Source organism: Saimiri boliviensis, chromosome 14, assembly GCF_048565385.1.
Source record: "Saimiri boliviensis isolate mSaiBol1 chromosome 14, mSaiBol1.pri, whole genome shotgun sequence".
Classification (NCBI taxonomy): domain Eukaryota; kingdom Metazoa; phylum Chordata; class Mammalia; order Primates; family Cebidae; genus Saimiri; species Saimiri boliviensis.
The window spans coordinates 89,144,723-89,168,371 of NC_133462.1; the positions used below are offsets into that span (position 1 = coordinate 89,144,723).

General features: G+C 41.9%; 1 protein-coding gene across 4 annotated transcripts in view; it reads left to right on the forward strand.

The window, feature by feature from the left end:
- The first annotated feature begins 6,781 nt into the window (after nucleotides 1–6,781).
- Nucleotides 6,782–23,649, forward strand: part of EXO1 (exonuclease 1) — a 38,176-nt gene continuing 21,308 nt past the window's right edge. For 2 of the 4 annotated variants that reach the window (XM_074385397.1, XM_039464273.2), the window contains exons 1-9: nucleotides 6,782–6,928; nucleotides 7,609–7,832; nucleotides 9,271–9,444; nucleotides 11,606–11,725; nucleotides 12,709–12,832; nucleotides 15,705–15,842; nucleotides 16,857–17,069; nucleotides 19,544–19,731; nucleotides 20,729–20,825. In XM_074385397.1, coding sequence (XP_074241498.1) covers nucleotides 9,284–9,444; nucleotides 11,606–11,725; nucleotides 12,709–12,832; nucleotides 15,705–15,842; nucleotides 16,857–17,069; nucleotides 19,544–19,731; nucleotides 20,729–20,825 — 1,041 coding nt within the window. In that variant the 5' untranslated portion in view covers nucleotides 6,782–6,928; nucleotides 7,609–7,832; nucleotides 9,271–9,283. The other 2 variants (XM_074385399.1, XM_003935335.3) reach the window with 2 other exon arrangements.

The following is a 23,649-nucleotide window of genomic DNA, read 5'->3' on the forward strand; positions in this document are numbered from 1 at the left end:
ACTCTAGGCTCTGTACAATATAAATAGGTTATCTCATTTAATCTTCACGATCTTATGAAGCTGTTCAATTAGGTCTATTGTTCCTCCCAGTTTTCAAATAAGGAAAATGAAAAATAATTTATTTCTTTTCATTTTATTCTGGTGATCACAGTATTGGGTCAATGTGCAGTAGTTCACTTAGCCTAGTGCAGTCTTGGTTTAAGTCATTTTGGAGGTTATATCATGCTCCAAGCTCAGCCCAACCAAATAAAGAGATGGAGAACTTTAACGTCAGCAAATGAACAGTTAATGCTCCTGACAATGCGCGCTCTGAATGAAGAGACCCCCCCAAACAGGCTCTGTGTGAGCAACGTGGCTGTTTATTCACCTGGGTGCAGGTAGGCTAAGGCCAAAAAGAGCGTTAGCAAAGGGCAGTGGGATAGGAGTTGGTTTTATAGGTTTGGGGTGGGCAGTGGAAAGTTACAGAGTAAGATTAGTTACAGTGGTGGGGGTAGGGGCAGGGAGTATACATTATCATAAGTTCAGTTACAGTGGTGGGTGGGATAGGAGTATTATCATAATAACAGTGAAGATGGCAGGGTGAGATGAAGGGCTTGTCCAGGGAAGCTCCGCTGGGTGAGGGTGGGGGGTGGGGTGGGTTAGGGGGTGGGAGACGATTAGCCGAGTCAAGCAGGACTTCAGACTTCCAGGCTCCAGGCTTGCATATGGAGACCTGACAAATACATTACACAGCCCAGATCTGAATTTAAGCAAATTTAGGCTAGAGATTAAGCTCTTGACTAAGCTAGTATATAAGGAATAATGGAAGCTATCTATGGAGATAGAGCGATATGCATATAGATATACAAAAGAACAATGGAAAAACTGGCCACAGATGTTTGTTAAAAATGCTTATTAGATTTTAAATGATGGAATTAAAGCACGGGTTTGTCCTCTGCTTCTGAAAATAGAACTGCTGGCTGAGTAAGTCCCCTGGAGGCTGGAAGACCAATCAGTGGAAAGAAATTCGTTACTCTTTTATTCTGAGACCAGCTGCTTCATGCAGAGGCTGGCACTTACCACACAAGGACCACTCTTAGCTTTATAATCAATGCGACACCTTTGTTTAGCTGAGCCTCTCCATCTTGTATTTCTCCTCACTAAGCATTCTGTTGCTGGTTGTTTTTCTCACTGTGTTGGTGTATCGATGTCTGTTTCACTGTTCAAGGTTGTATTTCACTGAGTTTTCAGTAGAAATGTCCCTTTTTGCTATCCAGTGAGTGCATGTCCTTCACCAGCTCGCCACCTTGGAACATTATTCTGATATCCCACTGCAAGTCACACTTCGTCACTGAAGTCAAAAGCGCAATATCCATTTCACGCCTGTGACTGAGTCCCAAGTTCACCGAGAAAGTGGTTAGCCTTCTTGGAACCTTTTGTATTTTTAATTTTTTTTTTTAACACAAAAGCAAAAAGTTGAAGCATGGAGATAAACGGATTCACTTGGGCCATGAAAAAGTCGTGGTAACACTGAAAATCGTGAGAGAGGCTGGTGCCGCGCCAGCCGTAAGAAGAGGAGCTTCCCCAGCCTGAACCACTGGGCCCTGGATGTGTGATTTATTAAAGATCTCATAAGAATGAAGAGTTAGCCTGGCCGTGATTACAGATGTCCTCTCGCACTCCTTCACCTGGAGCTCACCTGGGAGTGGCTTTGAAGGCCAAAGTCAGAAAAATGTGTCTTTGGATCCAAACAGTTAGGATTGACCCTATTGTCTTTGTTTGTTTGTTTTTAGGTGGAATCTCACTCTATCACCCAAGGCTGGAGTGCAGTGGCATGATCTGGGCTCACTGCAACCTCTGCTGCCTGGGGTTCAAGCGATTCTCCTGCCTCAGCCTCCCGAATAGCTGGGATTACAGGCACCTGCCACCATGTCTGGCTAATTTTTGTAGCTTTTGGTAGAGAAAGAGTTTCACCATGTTAGCCAGGCTGGTTTTGAACTCCTGACCTCGTGATCCACCTGCTCAGCCTCCCAAAGTGCTGGGATTACAGGCGTGAGCCACCGCGCCTGGCCGCCTATTGTCTTTTTGATCCCACAATTCCATGACAGCCTGCTACTAGCCGGAACTATGTATTCCTCCTCCTCTCTGCATCTTTGCTATTCACTGGGTAAATTCTCCCCAGTGTGTGTCATAGCGAAGAACATAGGCATTTGGAGTCAGACAGATACTAGTTTGAATCACGTTTGAATCCGCATCATGTAACAGCTTTAGATTTATGACACGATCGCCTGCTTCTCTCTGCTTCCATTTTTTTCTTCTGTAAATGAGGGTAACAATAGTTATCTTCCAGAGCTATTATGAGGATTACATGAGGGATCACATGAAAAGCACAGTAGATTAGAAATAAGAATTGTTTATTTTCTTTCTTTTTCCCAAATCATCCAAAGGGGATTTAGTCAATTGATAACTTTGAAAATGTTAACATAATATCTATCTCTCCATAGGTAAATGCATATACTAGCCATCCAAAGGTAAGTTAAAATCACAGACTCTAGAGCCAAACTACACTGGGTTCAGATCCCTTTGTACTTCAGTTATCTCATTTGTAAAATGGGGATAACAAATGTGCCATCCTCATAGTATTGTTATGAGTGTTAAATAAATTAAGGATGTGAACATACACAACCAACTTGAAAAATACTAATTGCTCCCTAAGTACCATAATTCAGGACTCTAATAGCAAAACTTATTATTTAGATAGATAGGTAATGTCGATGCTAATATGTCAATCACCTCCAAGAGAGCTTCACCAAAGACCTATGCCAGTTTCCCTAAAACGTGTATCTTGAAGCCAGCTATATTATTTTTTAGAAGTGTCATGCTGCGCCGGGCGCGGTGGCTCAAGCCTGTAATCCCAGCACTTTGGGAGGCCGAGGCAGGTGGATCACGAGGTCGAGAGATCGAGACCAGCCTGGTCAACATGGTGAAACCCCGTCTCTACTAAAAATACAAAACATTAGCTGGGCATGGTGGTGCGTGCCTGTAATCCCAGCTACTCAGGAGGCTGAGGCAGGAGAATTGCCTGAACCCAGGAGGCAGAGGCTGCGGTGAGCCGAGATCGCGTCATTGCACTCCAGCCTGTGTAACGAGAGCGAAACTCCGTCTCAAAAAACAAACAAACAAACAAAAAACAAGTGTCATGCTGCGTAATAAAAACATAGTCCCACATAAGGTGACAAGAGGATGCTGACTTGCCCAGCACTTGAGTTTGTCCCTAGTCCCTTGTTGCTGATTTGGAGGAAAGTTGAGCTTTAGAAAAAGCCTCCTCATGGCTGGGCACAGTGGCTCACGCCTGTAATCCCAGCACTTTGGGAGGCTGAGGCCGGCAGATCACGAGGTCAGGAGATCAAGACCATCCTGGACAACATGGTGAAACCCTGTCTCTACTAAAAATACAAAAATTAGCTGGGCACGGTGGTGCACACCGGTAATCCCAGCTACTTGGGAGGCTGAGGCAGAAGAATTCCTTGAACCCAGGAGGTGGAGGTTGCAGTGAGCTGAGATCACACCACTGCACTCTGGCCTGGTGACACAGTCAGACACTGTCTCCAAAAAGAAATAAATAAAAAGCCTTTTCATGCTGCTGACTAAAAAGAACCCCCACTCCTATGTCTCTTCTTAGAAATTACCAGTGTGTGCATCAGTGTGCTTGTGTGTAGAGGGAGGTGCTGCTCAGCTGTGGTTCTAGCCGCCCTGAAACCAGGCAAAGGCAGGAGGCCATGCAGAGGTGCCCCCACAACACTCACTAGGCCCAAAATCATTGGCTAAGTTCCATACCTTAGAAAACACTGCCCTATAACCATGGAGACAATATTTTCCAAAGTAAAAATCAGGCAACCTGATCTTTCAACAAGATAGAGTAATGAAAGATAAGAGCTGCCCAGAAAACCCATAATAATAGTGCCATACCTAGGACACGCATGAGTCCAAACATTTGAAATGCTTAAAATCTACACTAGTGGTACTGGGATATGAAAATTCATAGACGTAATCCCTGCCCTCAAAGTAAGGTTGCCAGATAAAATTACAGAATGCCAAGATAAAATTTCAGATAAACAGGGATTTCTTTTAGTGTATGTCTCAAGTATTACATTAGATATATTAAAAACTTACCTGCTGTTCATGTGAAATTCAAATTTCTGGGTGTCTTACGTTATTATTTGCTAAATCTGGCAACCCTATCTTAAACGATCTTCAGGCTATTAAAGGACTAAGCCAATCCAAACACAGTGAGAGTGTGAGAAGCCTCAGGGCAAGAGTCATCACAGAATGCTTGTGCATATCAAACAAATATCCAACTTGGGGAAGACATTTGGAAACTGGTAACATTGGAACTGAATCTTAAACTGGAAACGTGTGAGATATACCTTTTTTTTTTTTTTTTTTTTTAGCATTTAGTAAACATGCCATCATGATTTGTGACTTCACGGTTTGATAAAACTGCGCTTTGTCTACAGAACTAGATTCTAAGTTCCTTGAACACACAGGTCATCTCTTTATGATCCCCACACCACCTGGCACTGACAGGCACACTTAAGGCAGTAGTAAATTACTGCACAAATTGATGCCAGTGATTTTGTCCTCCCAAAGAGAAAAAACATTCTGTTCACGAAGTGTATTGTAACTAGGGTTTTCTTTTTCAGTTTTAGTCTTTCAACACTGCAGCCAAGAACCCAATCTGAAACCTTGGGAGTCTAATTTGTAGTAAATACACAAGCCCTTTGCAGTGCAGCAAACTCTTACTCTAGTTTTATGATGGATTCAGTGTAGCTGGAATGGGCACCTTTTTTTTTTTTTTGAGATGGAGTCTCGATCTGCCTCCAGGCTAGAGTGCAGTGGTGTGATCTCAGCTCACTGCAACCTCTGCCTCCCGGTTCAAATGATTCTCCTGCCTCAGCCTGCCAAGTAGCTGGGCCTGCAGGGGCACCTCACCACGCCTGGCTAATTTTTGCATTTTTAGTAGAGACGGGTTTCACCATGTTGGCCAGGTTGGCCTCAATCTCTTCACCTGGTGATCTGCCCACCTTGGCCTCCCACAGTGCTGGGATTACAGGCATGAACCACTGTGCCCAGCCGGAATGGGGATCTTTTTTATTTTGTTGTACCTTCCTAAGACCGTCATGTGTGACATAGTCATAGCTGGATTCTAGGCACTGAAGCGGTTACTACAGCTGGATAGTCCCATGGCTATAAGAAGGCTTCTCTGCAAACACATGCTGCACACACGGAAGTGCCTCTTTAATGTAAGGCAGTTTGAAAGTGTCTCCCACCTTCCCCAAGATCCACTCCCAGCTAGTTTAGGGTGAGGTGTACCGTAGCCCTTGGAAGAGGGAGGGAAGATGACTTTTCTCATCTCACGTAGTCGCAGCTCTGCAGAACAGAACCAGGGAGGAAGCAAGCCTGCTCTCCCAAGCACATTCCCCAGGGGTGGCAGCTTTTCAACAATTTTAGTAACAAATTCAAGGCATTATAGATGTCTTAAAAACTGGCGCCGAGCGCGGTGGCTCACGCCTGTAATCCCAGCACTTTGGGAGGCCGAGGCGGGTGGATCACGAGGTCAAGAGATCGAGACCATCCTGGTCAACATGGTGAAACCCCGTCTCTACTAAAAATACTAATATTAGCTGGGCATGGTGACGCGTGCCTGTAATCCCAGCTACTCAGGAAGCTGAGGCAGGAGAATTGCTTGAACCCAGGAGGCGGAGGTTGCGGTGAGCCGAGATCGCGCCATTGCACTCCAGCCTGGGTAGCAAGAGCGAAACTCCGTCTCAAAAAAAAGAAAGAAAAATTGGCATATAGATGTTAGACTGATCATGAAAAGACTTTAAAAGAAGGGATAACTATGTAAAGAAGGTAATCAAATGGGGAGCATTTTCTTCTTCCCCTTCAATTTCTTGAACTGAGTCTGAATTATTTGATGTCTGAGCCCAGAGCATTACTCCGTGGTCCGGCCTAAGGTTTCTTGCATTTTTTTTTTTTTTTTAATCACAATATTCCTAAGGGAAGAGGACAGCGACTAGGTCTGGGATATTATGCGGACTGGAAACCTAGCCACAAATGGCCGGGAAAGTCCGAAATGCCTTTACAGTCTTTGTCTGTAAGGTCCATTTTCAAGACCTTGTTCTGTAGTTAATTTTCCCCCACTTACGTTAAAAATAAACGAAGCTGGATTCTAGGTAAAGTGGTAGAAACAGATTTTAACCTATACTACTACTGCAATGGGAAAAAAAAGCCCAGCGTGAACTGTATTCAATTTCGATTTGTACAGAGGTGACTGGGCGTTTTAAAGAGAATGAAGGAATTAGGATGGGACTGAGGACGCCGAGGGGGACTGAGCCACGAACTCCAGCGCACCTCCTTTCCCACGTTTGAAAAACCTCAACACAAACGCGCGGCGGTGCTCTTTAAATGTCAGCCTCCCGAGCCGGGGTTGCAGCCAGGAGAAAACTACAACCCCCAGCAGTCTCTGCGGCTGTAAACACGCCCAACTTCCGGGGCTCGCCATCGACCAGTAGCGCCAGTTTCACCCGCGCCCCCAAGAAGCCGCATGGTGTTCCGGCCGGCAGCAGCGACTGGAGTCTTAGGGCAGCGGACCCGTGTCTGTCCAGCGAGACCGAGGGCTCAGAATGCGACCCTAAGAGTTGGAAGCCGCAGGGGGCGGAGCCGGGTTGCGGGATGCGCGCTGACGTCACATCCGCTGGGCGGGGCCACAAGGAACCCGCGCAAATTGAAAGGTCCGGCTTTCGCGCGCGGTGCCGCCGGGTTACCCGTGTTCGGCGTCGCTGGTCGTGGGTGCTCTGGCCTCAGTGAGTTGGGGGGCGTCAGGGGCGGATTTCTCCAGCCCCACTCGGCTCCGTTCAAGGGGACAAGGAGAGCCCCTTCTTGGAAGGTGAGAGGAGCGGGCTGTGAGGCGGCTAATGGGTTGGGTTCCGTTGGGGGTCGATCTGCGTGTCACCCCTCTGACCCTTCTCTCGGGATTCGGGGTCTTCCAGGAAGGGAAGGAGAGGATCTGGCGTGGACCTGACAGCAGAGCCTTCAGCCTGAGTGGAGTATATGTTGTTTTGTTCCTAGGGGACGTCTGGCCACGTGAGGCCTGCGATTAGTGAACGGAGGGAGATAAAGAGCAAATGATTCCGAGCTGGAGCAGGCGCCAGGGTTGCCAGACTTCTCTCATTTATCCCCAGAAACTGGCAGTCCAGGTTTTACATGCAACCTCTCCACCTTTAAATGTTGACAAGTGGCCGGCGCGGTGGCTCACTCCTGTAATCCCAGCACTTTTGGGAGGCCGAGGCGGGTGGATCACCTGAGATCGGGAGTTCGAGACCAGCCTGACCAACATGGAGAAACACTGTCTCTACTAAATATACAAAATTAGTCAGGTGTGGTGGTGCACGCCTGTGATCCCAGCTAATTGGGAGGCTGAGGCAGGAGAATCACTTGAACCCGGGAGGCGGAGGTTGTAAGCAGAGATCACACCACTGCGCTCCAGCCTGGGTAACGAGTAAAACTCCCGTCTCACAAAAAAGCAAAAAAATGTTGACGAGTACATTTTTCCATAATGTTATGCAGGCCTAAGGAAACGTGTTATCTGGAATGGGCTTGGGGCCAAGCCCGCACATCTCCGCGAGACAGAGGGATAATGTGAAGATGGTGTTACTGTTACCTCGAGTGCCACATTCGATCTCTTTGAGATACGTGCTCATTCATTCTTACTATTACACTCAGCCATTCTTACTGCGGTAAAGAAGAAATACTTATTCGAGGATATTTGCCTGGCCCAGAAAGGAACTTAGGTAAATTTCATGAACTATTATATCCGTTTTCCTCCGAGTGAGAGAAAACTTTAGACATCATCTGAGAGATAAGAGACTGTTTTTCTGAACCTGTAGCTCGAGGACCACCTGCATCCAGGTAACCTGCTCTGTTTAAAATTCAGAGTCCCAAGCCTCACAGGAAAAACTGATGAATCCCAATCACCGATTGAAACTGAGAATCTAAGAACCTCTGAAATTTGAGAACTGCTGGTGTAGAGCCTTTAGAGCTCTGATAAAAGCTGACTTCTGATCCTGTACTTTCTTTCTTCCCTTCCTTCCATACTTAATGTTTGGTAGGAGAGATTTATATTATGAAACGCTAAACAACTGGTCAGTGCACATTGCTGACTTTTTATTGTAGAGTAGGGGGAGTAGGTCCGTTCATCAGAAAGGGCTGTGACAGTTCCAGAATCTTTGCATAGAAAGGGTTTGGGGGCTGCAACCAGAATGGAAGCAGGTGGAAAGCTAAAGCATTTGTCTTGAAGCTGTATTTGCATAGCAGACGCAGTTTCACTGTTCTTTGGGGTAGCTTTCTGAGAGACAGGTGGATTTGCCCCTAGGCACGGCCACTGTTTATGACCAGAATGTTTGTGCTTGGAATAATGCATTCTGACAGCCGCGAATTTCAGTACTAAAAAAGTACAGGATCATTTCTGTAACTCTTTGAATTTTTTCTGTTTTTTTTTTTTTTTTTTTTTTCTGAGACGGAGTATTACTCTGCTGCCCAGGCTGGAGTGCAGTGTGCCATCTTGGCTCACTGCAACCATTGTCTCCCAGGTTCAAGTGATTCTCCTGCCTCAGCCTTCTGAGTAGCTGGGACTACAGGCGTGCACCACCACGCCTGGCTAATTTTTGTATTTTTAGTAGAGACGGGGTTTTACCAGTTTCACCATGTTGGCCAGGCTGGTCTCCAACTCCTGACTTCAGGTGATCTGCCCACCTCGACCTCCCAAAGTGCTGGGATTATAGGGGTGAGCCACTACACCAGGCCTTTCCTTTGTTTTTTAATTGAAATGCTTACCTTCCTACAAACTGTTTTGAGTTTCTACTCTTACTTGAATTGCATGTTGGCCCTTATAATGAATCCCTTCTGTAGAGGTAGTGTGATGCCATCACATGCATGGTTTTGTTTGTGCATATGTTAGGAGTCAAAGTACAGAAGCACTTTGAATACAATAAACATTAAGCAACTGTCAAGTGGCATTAGGGGTAGTATTAGTAATTAATGTAAATTCTACCCTATGGAAATTGTTCGACAGGGAGGAGCCCTGCTGAAATATGAAAGATTAGTGATTCTCGAATATCTAAACAATTTCTACATTGGACTCCCAGTTCTTTCTCTTTATTTATCCAAAATATCTTGATAAAGGTATTTTTCTTTAAATATTACTGTTCTGTCTCTTTTCATGTCGTGTAGTTAATTTGGCACCATGGGGATACATGGCTTGCTACAGTTTATCAAAGAAGCTTCTGAACCCATCCACGTGAGGAAGTATAAAGGGCAGGTAGTAGCTGTGGATACGTATTGCTGGCTTCACAAAGGAGCTATTGCTTGTGCTGAAAAACTAGCCAAAGGTGAACCTACCGATAGGTAAGTCTGGACTTTATATTAATTCTTTGACAATTAAGAATGAGTCGTACAATGCCTTCCCCCAACCCCGGAAATGGATTGTTTTCACTCAATGCCATAATTTATAAGGAAGCGAGAGTTGTATGTTTTAGAATATTGCCAAATCAGGGGTGACTTCCCTCTGTGATAATGGCCTAGTTTTCTCTTTCTATTTTTATTTATTTATTTTTTAAAAGCCAGTCAAATTTAGCAGTGGGGGTTGTATACTAACTTTAGTGACACTAATGTTAATAAGTTTTGATAACACCCTACCATCGGACGAGCCTAGTTTTTTTCTTTATAATAAGCCAGAGTATCAAGACACTAATGGATGAAAACCAAAGACTATTAATATCTCCTTTATTTATTTATTTATTTGAGATGGAATCTCTCTGTTACCCAGGCTGGAGTGCAGTGGCATGATCTCAGCTCACTGCAACCTCCGCCTCCCAGTTTCAAGTGATTCTCCTGTCTCAGCCTTCCAAGTAGCTGGGATTATTGGTATGTACCACCACGCCTGGCTGATTTTTGTATTTTTACTAGAGATGGAGTTTCACCATGTTAGCCAGGGTAGTCTCGACCTTCTGACCGCAAATGATCCACCTGCCTCAGCCTCCCAAAGTGCTGAGATTACAGGCATGAGCCACTGTGTCTGGCCCAATTCTTAACCTAAGATAAATTTTTTAACAATGCTTTGAAAATCCGTGATAATTTCTGACTCCCACACTCTTGGGTACAGAAAATATACTGCTAATCCTAGTTAGCAAAAAACAAATGTCTTGTAAGATTTGTTCTAATTTCACATTGACTTTCTCCTAAATTTTGCTTTATGATCAACAGGTCCCAATCATTGTTCTGTACCAATGCAAGTTCACTGTGACTGACCTACAACAAATAGAAAAAAATAGGATAATAATGTAGTGAGTCTCCTATGAAGATGACTATATATGATTTATTTTTTTATTTATTTTTTGAGACGGAGTCTCACTCTGTAACCCAGATTGGAGTGCAATCGTGCAATATCGGCTCACTGCAATCTCTGCCTCCCAGGTTCAAGCAATTCTCCTGTCTCAGCCTCCTGAGTAGCTGGGATTACAGGCATCTGCCACCACGCCCAGAAATTTTTTTTTTGTATTTTTAGTAGAGACAGGGCTTTACCATGTTGGTCAGTCTGGTCTCAAACTCCTGACCTCATGATACTCCTGCCTCAGGCTCCCAAACTGCTGGGATTACAGGCACAGAGCCTGTCACTTGGTGACTATATATGATTTAAAAGTTCATCTTTTTTTTTCTTTATTTTAGCTGCTAAATTTGTGTTATATGAAAAGATTGTCTTTAAAGATTATGTTTTCCCATTCCTGTTTTTCAGCTAAAATGCCTTTTTCTTTTCAAAAAAAAATGATAGAAGTTGTGAATGCAGTTGTTTTTGTCACAATACCTAATACAATACCTGATCCTTGATTGGATCTTGAATTTGGAAAAAACAGTAGCAATGGTGTCCTGGAGCCAGTTCCTGTGAGCTCTTTACACACCATGTTTTCTCAACTCAGCATTTGTTGAGTTCATGTAGGTAGCTCATCTGCCATTGTGGAACATTTATGTCAGGGAAATCAGGCACCTCTTCCCCCAGAACTGGTGGTTAAACATTTACCAGGACACCACTGAATATAAAAAGCATTATTGAGACAGTGGTACCAATTATAATATACACTGAGAATTAGATAATACTGTATCACTATTAAATTACATGGCTGCTATATGGTATTGTTGGAGGAATCCAGTGTTTGTTATACTGTTCTTTCAACTTTTCAATAGATTTGAAATTTTTTAAAATTAAAAAAAAAATGGCAGAAAAAGACCAGATTTGAAACAAAGATGTCAGAATTAGGAATATCAAAGCTCTTTAATTTACAGATAAAGAAACCAAGACTTGGAGGGTCAAGTAGTTCACCAGACATCACATGGCTCATAAGTATCCAAGGCGGGATTTGAATCCAAGTCTAGTCAGAGTTCCAATTCCTATGAAAACATTTGCTTAAAATAACAACGTAAAAAACCTTCTCATCTGGCCTAAAGTAGAGCAGAAGTAGTATTACCTTACAAAAGGCAAAGCACTTAAATGTATTTTTCTTTATTTCCATAGGTATGTAGGATTTTGTATGAAATTTGTAAATATGTTGCTATCTCATGGGATCAAGCCTATTCTCGTATTTGATGGATGTACTTTACCTTCTAAAAAGGAAGTAGAGAGATCTAGAAGAGAGTAAGTTATTCCTCTACTTAATCTCTAACTTCATTGCACCAAGGTCAGACACTGTAGTCTATAGGATACCAATTTTTGAAATTTTAAGCCAGGTTCAGTGGCTTCCCCTGTTGTCCTAGATACTCGGGAGGTTGAGGCAAGAGGATCACTGGAGCCCCGGAGTTCAACGCTTTAGTGACCTCTGATCACTTCTGTGAACAGCCACTGTAGTCAGCCTGGGCAACATAGTAAGATCCAGTCACTAAAAAGTATTTTTTAATTTTTTTAATTTTTAGTTTTTGACAGAGTCTCACTCTGTTGCCCAGGCTAGAGTGCAGTGGCACAATCTCAGCTTGCTGGAACCTCCATCTCCTGGATTCAAGTAACTCTTGGGCCTCAGCCTCTGAAGTAGCTGGGACTACAGGTGCATGCCACCATGTCCAGCTAATTTTTGTATTTTTAGTAGAGACAGGGTTTTGCCATGTTGGCCAGGCTGGTCTTGAACTCCTGACCTTGCGATCCAACTGCTTTAGCCTTCCAAAGTGCTGGAATTATAGGCATGAGCCATTGTGCTTGGCTTAAACAAATTAATAAATAACATTTTAATTTTAAATTAAATAAAATTTAATTAAATAAAAATTTATTTTGTAGCCTAGTATGTGAACAGATTTCCTTAAGTGTTATGTATCTACTACATTATTTTCACTTTTTTTTAAAAAAAGTATCTTAGTTACTGCATTTTCTTTGACGTAAAAGAATTATTGTGGAAAAGCCTGATGGTAATCTTGTGTGTGTGTGCACATATACATTTGAAATCACGTGTTTTTTTGGCCTTAGAAGCCCAAAGCATTAGGGTTAATGTTCTCAAGGAGCTGGTGTGTGTTTTCAAATGAGTCAAAAACTTGTTTCAATTTTAGGAAAGCTTCTTGAATTATTGTTTTGTTATAGTTTCTTGAGTCAGCCTCTTAAATGTTTTATATTTTAAAAATGTTCTTCCCTTGCAGAAGGCGACAAGCCAATCTTCTTAAGGGAAAGCAGCTTCTTCGTGAGGGGAAAGTCTCGGAGGCCCGAGAGTGTTTCACCCGGTCTATCAATATCACACACGCTATGGCCCACAAAGTAATTAAAGTAAGCCAATAAAAAATGAAGTTGAATGGCCAGGTGGGCAAGTTCACTAAAGCTAGTTATAAGTTGTTTATTAATGGGAGAGCAAGAAAATCAAGGGTGGAAAATCGTTCTAGGCCTAATCTCAAGTAAGGGACAGATATCCGAAGAAGGGAACAGTATCATTAGATAAAGAAGAGTTCAACAATTTTCAGGAGAAATTCTTAGGCATAAGTAAGGTTCTCTCTTTAGTTATGTTCCAGAACAATGGAAGGAAGAGGGCCGGGCACACACACCTGTAATCCCAGCACTTCAGGACGCTGAGGCAGAAGGATCATTTGAGCTGAGGAGTTTGAGACCATCCTGGGCAACATAGTGAGACCCTATCTCTATTAAAAATAAAAAAAATAAAGAGGTGGAAGGAATAAATCCCTGGAAGTGTTGGTCTCACCCAACTCTCCTGTAGTCTCAACACTTACTGTAACTGGCACTCTCCGATGACAGAGGTCTGCGATTTAGCCTCATTGCCTCAGGCACCCTACAGACTTCTGTTCCCTGTTACCTCCTCCTTGAAGCAGCTTCTTTCCTTATCCCTGTAAATCTCAGTGTCGGGGTGCCCACAGTCCCAGCCCTCACTTTCCCCTTCTTAGAACGTGCTTGGTACAGGGGTTTTTTATTTGTTGTTGTCATTGTTGTTTTGAGATGGAGTTTCACTCTTGTTGCCCAGGCTGGAGTGCAGTGGTGTGATCTCGGCTCACTGCAACCTCCACCTCCCAGGTTCAAGTGATTCTCCGGCCTCAGTCTCTCAAGTAGCTGGGATTACAGGCATTCACCACCACTCCCGGCTAATTTTGTGACTTTAGTAGAGAGGGGGTTTCTCCATATTGGTCAGGCTGGTCTTGAACTCCCAACCTCAGGTGATCTGCCCACCTTGGCCTCTCAAAGTGCTGGGAATGCAGGCATGAGCCACTGCGCGCAGCTAATTTTGTATCTTTAATAGGGATGGGGTTCCTCTCTGTTTCCCAGGCTGATGTTGAGCTCTCGTTCTGAGGTGATCCACCTGCCTCGGCCTCCCAAAGTGCTGGGATTACAAGCATGAGCCACTGTGCCTGGCCTGTTAAAGGTGGGTTGCTAAAGGTGGAGTCAGCTTTTTCTTTTTTTTTTTTTGAGATGGAGTCTTGCTCTATCACCCAACTGTCTCGGCTCATTGCAACTTCCGCCTCCCGGGTTCAAGCGATTTTTCTGTCTCAGCCTCCCCGTAGGTGGGATTACAGGTATACACCACCACATCAGCTAATTTTTGTATCTTTTTTTTTTAGTAGAGACGAAGTTTCACCACGTTGGCCAGGCTGGTCTTGAACTCCTGACCTCATGATCGGCCCGCCTCGGCCTCGCAAAGTACTGGGATTACAGGCGGGAGCCACCACGCCTGTCAGAGTCAGCTTTTTCTAGCTTAAAACAGTTCTGTCATCCCATTCCTGAGCTAAAATAAATACTACAGTACTTATTTTGGCTTTGTCATTTGAGTCTGGCTCTTTTCCGTATGGGTCAAGAGGAAAGGATGGGATGCAGGAGAGAGTGAAGTCTAGGAGAAAATGTGTGCTCTGTGTAGTCACAAGAAGAGAGGCCGCATCGTGTGTGGAAGTAGAGGAGAAACCTTGGACACGTAGTGGCATACCCCGGTGAGAGGAGCACTGTTGCTGGGCAGAAAAAGAAAAAAATGAGAAAAATCGCAAATTGCAAGTTGTCACCAAAATTGATAGTAGCAGCTATTGATACCTCCTTCCTCTTTTTTTTCTTCTCTCTTTGGGCCTTGGGAACCATTTTCCTGTGATTTAGAACAAGGAAGTTCCAGTTCCAACTGCCTAGATTTTGACACAGAGGCTATGATAGGGACTCTGTCTCTCGGCAATATTATTTTAGAAGTATTTTCTTATAATGCATTGGTTTAAATATAGTTCTATAGTCTGTAATATTTAATATATGTATATTATTAGAGGAGAGTTATATATGTGTGTATATATGTACATACATATGTGTATGTTTCCCTCCAAGACATTGCTGGATATGGTCTATAATTTTATCAATACTGTGTCAGTACCCTGTTCGACTTTTGTAGCCTGACAGGACAACCCGTTACTTTTATGGGGAAAATATATTCAAAACTCCAAACAAATGTGTATTTTTGGAACGTGGCTTTTTGGAACGTGGCTGTTCTTAAGACGGAAGCTTTCTTTTTTTTTTTTTTTTAATTTCTGGGTTCGTGTCAATTGGGAGGAAGCTTTCTGTAATTTAAAATAATTAGGCATAGTGGCTCACGCTTATAATGCTGGCACTTTGGGAAGCTGAAGCAGGCAGATTATTTGAGTCCAGGAGTTTGAGACCAGCCTAGACAACCTGGCAAAACCTTGTCTCTACAAAAAATACAAAAAAATTAGCTGGATGTGGTGGCATGCACCTGTAGTCCCAGCTACTCGGGAGGCTGAAGTGGGATTATCACCTGAGCCCAGAGCCCAGGAGGTCGAAGCTGCAGTGGGCCCTGATGGCTGGCACCATGGCACTCCAGCCTGGGTGACAGAGCCAGACCCTGTCTCAAAAAAATAAAATAATTACTTTTGGGCTTGTAGGATTTTTTTTTTTCCTCTGACTGTATAGGAGTATTTCTTTTCTCCAAATTTTATAAATTGATTTTTTTAAAAATGTCTTAGTGGCTATATAATTAGTTCAACATATACTGGAAGTTGCAGTAGAAAAACTCTACTTCAGAGGAAATGATTTCTCAAAGTAATATTGGCATGTGCGTGCTGAGGCTGGTAATAAAGTGGGTTTGAAACAGGAAGTTGTTTAATGCTTTCCAGATGCTGTGCTGGAGATTCATTGTGATTCTCTCCTCCAGGCTGCCCGGTCTCAGGGAGTAGATTGCCTCGTGGCTCCATATGAAGCTGATGCGCAGCTGGCCTACCTCAACAAAGCGGGAATTGTACAAGCTATAATTACAGAGGACTCGGATCTCCTAGCTTTTGGCTGTAAAAAGGTACTTAACCCTACTACTACATGTTACTTTTCTATGTAGATGGGAATAGTGTACATCAAGGAGCTGAAGTTTTTCCTGTCCAGGAAATTATCAGTTATAATATTAATAAAATGTTTATAGTATTTATAATATTTATAAAATTTATAAAGATTGTGAAATATAAAATTACTTCATAGAATATTTTTACCTGACATCTATTTTTATAATATTAATAATTATTTTATTTAAAAATGAAAAGAAAGTCTTTGCTCCTGGACATTTGTGTAATCTGGGTACTTTTTCAGAGTAAGCCCTTAAGGTTGGAGGGTTTTGTTTTGTTTTCTACAAATTCTTTAGTAGAATATGGACTTACCAGTTTTGTTTTTGAATAATGACAACATACGCTTTATGTTTCTCAGTTACGTTGGGTATACTAACTTTTGTGCTAATGGGTTGCTATGCATTTATTTGGAATTATGAATAAAACTATTTCATGGAAAACTGTAGGGGAGAATTAAGATACAAAACTACAGGCTGCTCTTATTTTTGTTAATGCCTATATTTATGACTAGAAGAGTCTATCAAAAGGTTAATGCTAGGTTACAGTGATAAATGGGGGAATATAGATGACTTGTTTTCTTCCTGAATTTCCATGTTTTCCAAATTTTCTACAATAAACATGTATTGTTTCAATAATAAGGAAAAAGATTACTTAAAAGGTAAAGGCAGAGAAAATGTTTTTGTGTACATTACGATTTCATCATCACTACAACCCTGTAACACAGGTAGGAAATAAAGAGATAGAAAAAGAGCTTTCTTTATACCATAATTGTGACAAGTGAGTCCTGGCTGTATATCCTTGTCTAGTCATATCCTATGCTTCAGCGTAATTTGAATCATCAGCCTGTCTGTCTGTGTCTCCTCTCAGTGTTATGGTGAAGAACAAGAAAGATTTCTTAAAATTATTGCAGTGGATTAGTAATAACAAATAAAAGTGGCCCTGCTAGGTATTAACGATTTCTCTTCCTTTTGAAGGTGATTTTAAAGATGGATCAGTTTGGAAATGGACTTGAAGTTGATCAGGCTCGGCTAGGAATGTGCAGACAGCTTGGGGATGTATTCACTGAAGAGAAATTTCGTTACATGTGTATTCTTTCAGGCTGTGACTACCTCTCATCACTGCGTGGGATTGGATTAGCAAAGGCATGCAAAGTCCTAAAACTAGCCAATAATCCAGATATAGTAAAGGTAAGAGTGATCTGCCAAGTGTATTCCATTTCTGAAGCATTTCCTTAATAAAATAATAAATCAGAATATCGATTTTAAATCTTATGTTATGTGAATAACCTATGTTACATTATTAAAAGGAGCAAATGACCGGCACTAGAACTTTGCCTTAGCAGCAAACATACATTGGAAGAATCATGTTTTCTGAGTTGACAAAAAAGTAGTGATTTTAAAAATAAAGACTGATATAAAGAGGCTCAAGAGCAGAATATTCTAGGGTAAAATTAAACTTAACAGTCTTTTGACCTCTGTGCTGGAATTCTGTAGTGGTGGCTCTCAAAGTGCTTGGTGTCAGGATCCCTTTACGCTCCTAAAGTTCTGTATGGCAATATTTTTGGTATATGTAGGTGATAGCTATTGTTATTTACTGAATTAAAAATTAAAACAAAAGGGCCGGGCGCGGTGGCTCAAGCCTGTAATCCCAGCACTTTGGGAGGCCGAAGCGGGTGGATCACGAGGTCAAGAGATCGAGACCATCCTGGTCAACATGGTGAAACCCCGTCTCTACTAAAAATACAAAAAATCAGCTGGGCATGGTGGTGCGTGCCTGTAATCCCAGCTACTCAGGAGGCTGAGGCAGGAGAATTGCCTGAACCCAGGAGGCGGAGGTTGTGGTGAGCCGAGATCGTGCCATTGCACTCCAGCCTGGGTAACGAGCAAAACTCAGTCTCAAAAAAAAAAAAAAAAAAAAAAAAATTAAAACAAAAATTTAAACATTTATCAATTTATTTAAACTCTATAATAAACAAATGAGCATAAATAGCATGCTTTTATGAAGAATAACCATATTTTTGAAAACAAAAGTTATGAGAGAGATGAATCATGCATGTATTTATGGAAATCTCTTTAATGTGGCCTAATAGAAGACAGCTGTGTTCATATACAAGTTGAACATCCCTAATCCAAAAGTCTGAAATGTTAAAAAAATCCAAAACTTTTTGACCCCCAACATGGCAAGTGAGAAATTCTTCACCTGATCTCATGTGAACGGTGCACAAAATTATTCAAAATATTCTATAAAATTACCTTGAGTCTATGTGTGTAAGACTTATATGAAACATAATTCGGTTTTATTGTCTTCTTCACCTTCTTGCTGTCAGTGTGTGGAAACGGAAATGGATTTTATGTTTAGACTTGGGCCCCATCCCCACCTCATCTCATATGTGTATATGCAAATATTCCTAAATCTGAAGATATTCAAAATCTGAAATACTTCTGGTGCCAAGAAGTTTGGATAATGTATACCGAACGTGTATCTGCTGCCTCATTAAGTCTCATTTGATATCATGTGTCATACATCCTCTGGAAAATTCTGAGACTCTGGATATCACTACTTTGTTGTTTCTCTTAAAAAATAAACATTAAAGAAGCTCATTTTCTCCCTTGGATATTCTCTAAAGCCCTTACAGTTTAGAGAGCAGAAATTCCATTTTTCTATTTTCAAGAGTACAAAGCATAGTCCTCAGGGCTGAGGGTGACATAATGTAATGGGAAGATCTCTAGGTTGGGAGATAGTATCCCAGGTGAGAATAGGACCACATACTGTCACTCGCCTGTGACCCCAGGATCCCTTCAGTTCTCTGGGTCTTCCATTTTTCACCTATGAATTTACTTTGTAATGTTTAGGATCCTTTCCAGCTTTAAGAATCACAGAAATCAGAGTGTCAACTTGTTTTAAAAATACAAGCTAAGAATATTTGGATTTTTTAAATTTTCAGACTTGTATGTTCTTTGTTTTTTCCTTTCTTGATAAAAAGAACTTTGAAGATGAATGAATAATGTATCTCAAAGTTACACCTAGAAAGATAAACTTGAAGTATTATGTAACTGTATTTTTATCCTTCAAATTAGTAATAGAAAAACCAAGGAAAGGCCAGGCGTAGTGGCTCACGCCTGTAATCCCAGCACTTTGGGAGGCCGAGGCGGATGGATCACCTGAGGTCAGGAGTTTGAGACCAGACTAGCCAATATGGTGAAACCCCATCTCTACTAAAAATACAGAAATTAGCCAGGTGTGGTGGCTCATGCCTGTAATCACAGCTGCTTGGGAGGCTGAGGCAAGAGAATCACTTGAACTTGGGAGGTGGAGGTTGCAGTGAGCTGAGATCACGCCACTGCACTCCAGCCTGGGGAACAACAGTGAAACTCCATCTCAAAAAAGAAAAAATAAATAAAAACCAAAGAAAATACTAGTTGTGAGACTTGGAATTTTAAGTGAAATTATGTGGTTATAGAAAAATTCTATTTGCTGATAGAATTTTTTTGATGTAAATGAAAGCAGTTAATGTTTCAGTCCGTCTTCATGATCCTGTAATGTAAGTCAGTCAGCCTTGAGGATAATATGTTCCCTGTTCTAGAGGGTGAGGGGTGATTAAAAAATTATATGTTCCCAGTTCTTTAGTTGCAGATAAAATATTTTTGCTTTGCATTGTTAGGTTATCAAGAAAATTGGGCATTATCTCAAGATGAATATCACAGTACCAGAGGATTACATCAAAGGATTTATTCGAGCCAACAATACCTTCCTCTATCAGCTAGTTTTTGATCCCATCAAAAGGAAACTTGTTCCTCTGAATGCCTACGAAGATGACGTTGATCCTGAAACACTAAGCTACGCTGGGCAGTATCCTTTCTGAGCCAGAATCGTGGAATTTGTGCTTTTTTTAATCAATATTTTTAGGGTGATATTTTTTGTGAGGCATTTAGTAAAAAGCTTGCAAATTATTTTTTTGCTTTCTTTTTTATAGTGAAATCTGTATATTGTTCATTTAAATTACCATGCTAGTGAAAATTTGGGACAACTTAAAAAAAATTATTTATTTATTTATTTAAGATGGAATGTTGCTCTGTCCGCAGGCTGAAGTGCAGTGGTACGACCTCGGCTCACTGCAACCTCTGCCTCCAGAGTTCAAGCGATTATCCTGTCTCAGTCGCCTGAGCAACTGGGACTACAGGCATACGGCTCAACACCCTGCTAATTTTTGTATTTTCGAGACGGGGTTTCACCACGTTGGCCAGGATGGTCTCGATCTCTTGACCTTGTGATCTGCGCCTCTTGGCCTCCCAAAATGCTAGGATTACAGGCAAGAGCCACCGTGCCCAGCCCAACTTTTTGTTTGTAAACCTAAGGCTCATCCGCTGTGCTTTCTGATTATTTAGATTGACTGACAGGAGCATGCACAGGGTCCGTCACATTCCAAAGGTGGCTCTTGAGAGGACCTCCTCATGGCAAGCACGATCGATTTCTCAGAGGAGCATTCTGGGCATTTGAGTGCACCAGGAGAGGATGCCTTTCCCATTGCCACTGACCATGTGCACAGAGGCTGATACAGAGCCCTGAGTCCTTTAGGTGGTGGCTAGGACTTTTTCTTCCATCTCCCTTGAAAGGGGAGGATATGACAGCATGGGGCTTTGCTTCAGAAGACACTAACTCCTGCAGGGACAGAGAGAGAGAGCGAACTATGTGCTTTCAGTAGTGCTGATGTGTAAAGTAAGTAGACTCCATTTAAGTTATAAACTTACGGATTTTCTGTGACAATAGAAAACATTTTTCCATCTTAGTGTAGTATCATTTGGTTGATTGTTAATAAATATGGTTTTCCTTAATCTTATCAACCTAGATATGTGGATGATTCCATAGCTCTTCAAATAGCACTTGGAAATAAAGATGTAAATACTTTTGAACAGATCGATGACTACAATCCAGACACTGCTATGGTAACGTTTTGATGACCACCCTATGAAAGCACATTTTAGTTATATCTCAAGAACTGGTATTAAAGGCAAATCTTCATACCCTAAGCATCTTTTAAGCATTTCTTTATCCAGGCTTTGTGCAGAGTGTACATTAAAAACATAATCCTAGAGAAATTACATCTGTTAGAACATATATTGGTTAATTTTCTTAAATTAAGAAGTGACTTATGGCCGGGCGCGGTGGCTCAAGCCTGTAATCCCAGCACTTAGGGAGGCCGAGGCGGGTGGATCACGAGGTCGAGAGATCGAGACCATCCTGGTCATCATGGTGAAACCCCGTCTCTACTAAAAATAAGAAAAATTAGCTGGGCATGGTGGCGCTTGCCTGTAATCCCGGCTACTCAGGAGGCTGAGGCAGGAGAATTGCTTGAACCCAGGAGGCGGAGGTTGCGGTGAGCCGAGATCGCGCCATTGCACTCCAGCCTGGGTAACAAGAGCGAAACTCCGTCTCAAAAAAAAAAAAAAAAAAAAAAGAAGTGACTTATTTATGATCAAACCTTATCCTTGAGCATTTCATTTGAATATACCAAGCATCTGATGCTGTTCTGTCTCATCTCATGCCATTTAGCTTCTGTGGCATTTGGCATCGTTAAAGACCCAAACCTAGGAACACCAAGGGAGTAAAAACTTTTTTTCACTCATACACAGTTTAACAAATACTTAGTGCACGCCTCTGCTGTTTCTTTGAACAATTTGCTGTTTTCTTCTGCTTCGACATTGTATATCTTCCTCAAGAGGCGGTCCCCCATCATTCTCTTTCTCTCTGTATTTCTGTTATCCTCTGTTCTCTTTTCTGTTTACATTTCTGGGTAGGTAAGTCCTTAGGGCTTTAATCCCATTTACACAAAGAACTCACGCCTCCATCTTTACTCCAGTCTCTTGCCTGTGCACCAACCGTGGAATTCTCTCTGTCTCTTGCATCTCTGATTTCCTGTAGCCTCCAGTCTGTTCATAGGCAAATAACATTTCTTTTTATATTTCTACTTAACAACTATTACCGTATAACACTATGTTTCTATTCTGATTCTTCCCAGTAGAATGTGGTCTTCATAAAGGCAGAACTTTGTGATCTTCGCGGCTATACGATATTTATTGTGTAGATGTCATTCATTATGTTGAATGAATGAATGTCAGCTGCAGGTCTCTTTTGTTCTCTCAGACTGGAAAACTTGGAAATAAACTTTGGCTTCCATTTCGTTCCTGCGTCCTCTGGTCTCTTTGAGTTGGCCCTCTGGTTAACAATTTCTTCTTTTCCGTAGCTTCCAGTCTAATTCTTGCTCACTAATTTATTCCTTTACTAAACATTGATCAAGTACTGTAACAGTGTAATTAGGTTAGCTAGGCCTCTGGACTATGAAGAAAAATAAGAAATACAGGAAAATAAGATCCTTACCTGTCAAATGCCCATTGCCTACATAGGAAAGAGATGGGATTATATAGAGAGAAACGTGGTAAGTGCTATACTAAATATGCATTCTAGGCTCTGTGGAAACAAATGAGAAGCATGTCCCTCACTCCACCTAAGAGAATGCTCCATCATAGTAATGGCAAACATCTGAGCATTTACTGTGTTCCAGGTGCTCTTTTAAGCACCTTAGACATAGTAACTCATTTACTCTTCAGAAAGCCTCTGAAGTCAGAACCATTCTCATTTTACAGATGAGGAAACAGTTAGAGGACACCTAAGTAACTTGCCCAGCTCACCATTTTAATAAATAGGGGAGCTGTGATTCCAAGCCAAGCCCTCTACTCTCTGCTCAAAGAAAAACTGATGTGTATCCTCAGTTTGCGAGGATTAGCAGAGTTTTTCAAGATGAGTAAGTGATTCCAGGCTTAAAAAAAAAAACAAAAACCAGCATATGTAGAAAAAAGTGATCTATTAAGGGAACTTAATATGTAAAAGTGATATATTAAGGTTGTTCATGATGGCTGGACTAAGAATGTCTTAGTGTTTACCATGTAAAGGAACCAGATCTTGAGAAAAAAAAGAAGTGAGCCTGGAAAAGATGACCACTGACACACTGGTGACCCATTGAGGACTGAAAAGTAACCATTACTGTGAGCTGAAATAAGCCAAGCCTACCAAGAGAGCAAATCGATAACGACACTAAAAATACCCTCGGTTGCTATTTCCCTGTCTTCTAACCTAGCCCGTCTCGTATGGTAGCCACTAGCCATGTGTGGCTGTGTAAATTTGTTAAATAAAACGCCTGTTTTACTTCTCCAGTTATAGTAGCCACCTTTCAGGTGCTCAATGGTTAGTGGCTAACATAGTGAACAGCACGGAGCTTGTCTATCAGTGCAGGAAATTCTGTTGAATTTTTCCTTCTATCATATTTTTATATCTAGGGGCTCTTTAATTGTACTTTTTTTTTTTTTTTTAAGATTTGGATGCCATCTGTTATCTTTCTCTCTCAGACTATGATAAGTTTTTGGACATTTTTTTTCTGCTCTCTGTAACTGCTGTGTATTTTTTTCCTGTGTTGGTATTTTCTCCCTCACGGTAGTAACTTCTGTTCAGTCATATTTGAAGGGGCGCTGGAAAGCTCACGGGAAGCATTGTGTGAAGGGGTGGGGCTTATTATATTGGACTTCGTTCTTGGGTGATGTCATTGGTAACACGTTGGACTTGATGTGTGAATTCTCCCAGCGTTGGAATGTTCTCTGCACAGTTACATTTTTCCAAAAAGAAGGGTCTGCTTAGGGTGGCTAAACTTTGGCTGGCTGTCTTTTGAGAGCAGGATAAGGAAAGTGAGTTGGGGCAGGCCGGGAAGGGGTTGCATGG